General features: G+C 40.3%; 1 protein-coding gene across 1 annotated transcript; it reads right to left on the bottom strand.

Moving 5' to 3' along the window:
* Positions 1-222: 222 nt before the first annotated feature.
* On the bottom strand, positions 223-1,902 carry LOC139841691 (uncharacterized). Its single transcript, XM_071831893.1, has 2 exons — positions 1,130-1,902; positions 223-667 (listed from the first exon to the last, which is right to left on the bottom strand). Exons 1-2 carry the CDS (start codon positions 1,900-1,902, stop codon positions 223-225), a joined length of 1,218 nt encoding a protein of 405 aa, XP_071687994.1.
* Between the last annotated feature and the right edge of the window lie 930 nt (positions 1,903-2,832).

The raw sequence follows: 2,832 nt of genomic DNA, 5'->3' as shown, positions 1-2,832 counted from the left end.
CTTCAACAAAGCAGCATGTCACGCATTGGGAAGATTTCACCCTCCTATGCCTGCGAGTTTGTATGATCCTGTCGCGTTAATAGCAACAACTTGATAACGACCCTCCCAGTTAGGCCCTAGCTTACCAAGTTTTTCTGCTCGACTCGCATCATTATTCCGCAGTACCCATTCGCCTATATCAAAGGACAATGCACGCACTCTTTTGTTGTAATACTTGGCAATTTATTGTTTGTTATTTGCATCCCTGATAGCAGCCATTAACATGCACTCTTCTATTAAATTTAAATTTTCATATAAAGCCACATTATTTGCTTCTTCATCAAAGTTAGCAACTCGATGTGTTGGCACAAGAATTTCAGCGGGTATTACTGCTTCAGAGCCATATATTAAACTAAAAGATGTTTCACCCGTACTCTTCTTGAAAGTGGTACGATGCGCCCACAAAACATTGGGTAACTCATCTACCCAACCAGTGCGCTTTTCATATAAGCCTTTTTTGATTCCGCTTACAATATCACGATTAGTTACTTCACACAAGCCATTAGCTTGCGGATGCGCAACCGACGTAACTTTCTGGATTATATTCAAATCAGTGCTCCATGTTTTGAACGGGTCTTTCGCTATTTGAGCCCCATTATCCCTAACCAACTCCCGCGGAATGCCAAATCTGCACACAATATATTCTCAAATAAAATTTCGCACTTGCACTCTAGTGATAGTACGTACTTCCTTCGCCTCAACCTATTTTGTAGAATAGTCGATTGCGACAATTAAAAATTTGACATTGCCATGACTTGTGGGAAATGGTCCCACAATGTCAATAGCCCATTTGTGAAATGGCCACAGCGAGTTGACAGTAATCATATCGTGTATTGGCATCCTATTCTGGCGGGCATGCCTTTGGCAACTCTTGCAACGTTTAACAATTTTTGCAACATCGCGATATAAGGATGGCTAAAAGTAGCCCATCCGCATAATTTTAGCCACAATGATTTTATAGTCTGAATGCAATAAGCAAGAACCATTGTGCACTTCATCTACTATCATCTCAGCTTCAATTGGGCCAACACACAGCATCATTGGACCGCAATATGACTTACAATATAAAATATCATTTTGGATGATTTACATTGGTGCTCGCTCACGAACTAAGCGAGCTTCGCGTTTGTCATTCGGCAGAACGCTATTGCAGATATACTGCATGATTGGTTCCATCCAGTTTGGTTGCTCTTCTTCAACAGACGCAACCATTAGATCATTATCAATTGACTTGCTTGGTAACTCCTCAACCCAAACTTGCTTTTGAAAGTGTGAGAACGTTAATGCAGCCAGCTTACTTAATGCATCCGCTTTCTTATTTTGACTTCTTGATACTTGTGCAAGTTCCAAATGCTCATACCGCGCAGCCGATTCTTGTAATACCTTTAAATATTTTTTCATTGAGAGTTCATGCACGTCGAAAGAGCCATTGAACTGATTTGCCACTAACTGTAAATCTGTGAAAGCGTACAATTTGGTGACATGCATTTTATGCGCGAAATTCAAACTAGCAAGTAGTGCTTCATATTCAGCCTCATTATTTGTTACATCGAAATTGAAACGCATCGCGTACGTATGCTCCTCACCACTTGGGGCTGTTAACACTAGACCCGTACCAGCACCCTCTGCGCATGAGGCTCCATCGGTAAATAAATCCCATGTCTCACCTTGCATTGGCTTTAACTCTGTCCGCTCATTAATTACTTCCATCTCACCAGACATTTCTGCTAGGTAGTCCGCTAAAACTTGCCCTTTTATAGCGTTGCGCGGAAGATATGAAATTTCATAAGCACCTAACTCCACTGCCCACATCGCGAGGCTACCAGATATTTCTGGTTTTGTTAAAACTTGCTTGATTGGCATGTTAGTTAGTACATGAATTGGATGCGTTTAAAAATATCTCCGCAACCTTCGCGACGTTAATATAAGCGCGTACACAAATTTTTCAATGGGGTCATAGTTTATTTCACTACCCGCAAGAGCTTTGCTAACAAAATACACTGGCTTTTGTATCTTGTCTCTTTCCACAACTAAAACTGAGCCAAAAGCTTCATTTGCCACTGATATATAGAGGTAAAGAATTTCGAACTAAAACTAAAACGCGGTTTCAGCCTCACTTATCCATACAAAGTTTTTTTGCTTTAAACAACCCTTCAAAGTCTTGAAAAATGGCAACTGCCTTTCTGCGACCTTGGACAAAAATCTTGTCAATGCAGCTAATTTGCCCATCAAACTTTGCACTTCTTTAACTGTCTTCGACGCAATCATATTCTCAATAGCCGCAATCTTCTTCGGGTTATCTTGAATACCCTGTTCAATAACAAAATAGTCCAAAAACTTTCCTTCTATCTCGCCAAAACTATATTTCAACGGATTAAGCTTCATATTTATCCTGCGCAATGTATCAAATGTTTCCCGCATATCCTCCATAATGCGCGCTTGCGTCGTACTTTTAATTACTAAATCATCCACATAAGCCTCAAGGTTGCACCCAATTTGGTTTTCAAACGCACTGTCAATTAACCGCTGGTATGCTGCACCCACATTGATTAAACCAAAGGGCATCATTATATAAGAAAATATACCTTTGCCCGTGTGGAAAGCGGTTTTATCTTCATCTTCCTTAGCCATTGGAATTTGATGATATCCCCTCGCAGCATCTAAAAAACATTTGAACAGAAAGGTATGTAACGATTCCACTTTCAAATCGATTTCTGAAAGCGGGTAATTATCTTTAGGACATGCTTTATTGAGATCCTTGAAATCAATACACATCCTCCATGAGCCATCAGG

This window comes from Rutidosis leptorrhynchoides, chromosome 4, assembly GCF_046630445.1.
Source record: "Rutidosis leptorrhynchoides isolate AG116_Rl617_1_P2 chromosome 4, CSIRO_AGI_Rlap_v1, whole genome shotgun sequence".
In the NCBI taxonomy this organism is placed as follows: domain Eukaryota; kingdom Viridiplantae; phylum Streptophyta; class Magnoliopsida; order Asterales; family Asteraceae; genus Rutidosis; species Rutidosis leptorrhynchoides.
Note: the sequence above shows the minus strand (reverse complement) of the source record. Positions and strands in the feature narration are given on the sequence as shown.

What these genes read in the sequence shown, in the direction of transcription:
- LOC139841691 (XM_071831893.1), bottom strand. Translation starts at nt 1,902, where the DNA reads ATGCCAATCAAGCAAGTTTTAACAAAACCAGAAATATCTGGTAGCCTC. An exon ending in GTTCGTGAGCGAGCACCAAT is followed by an intron (nt 668 to 1,129) that starts GTAAATCATCCA and finishes TATTGTGTGCAG; the next exon opens with ATTTGGCATTCCGCGGGAGT.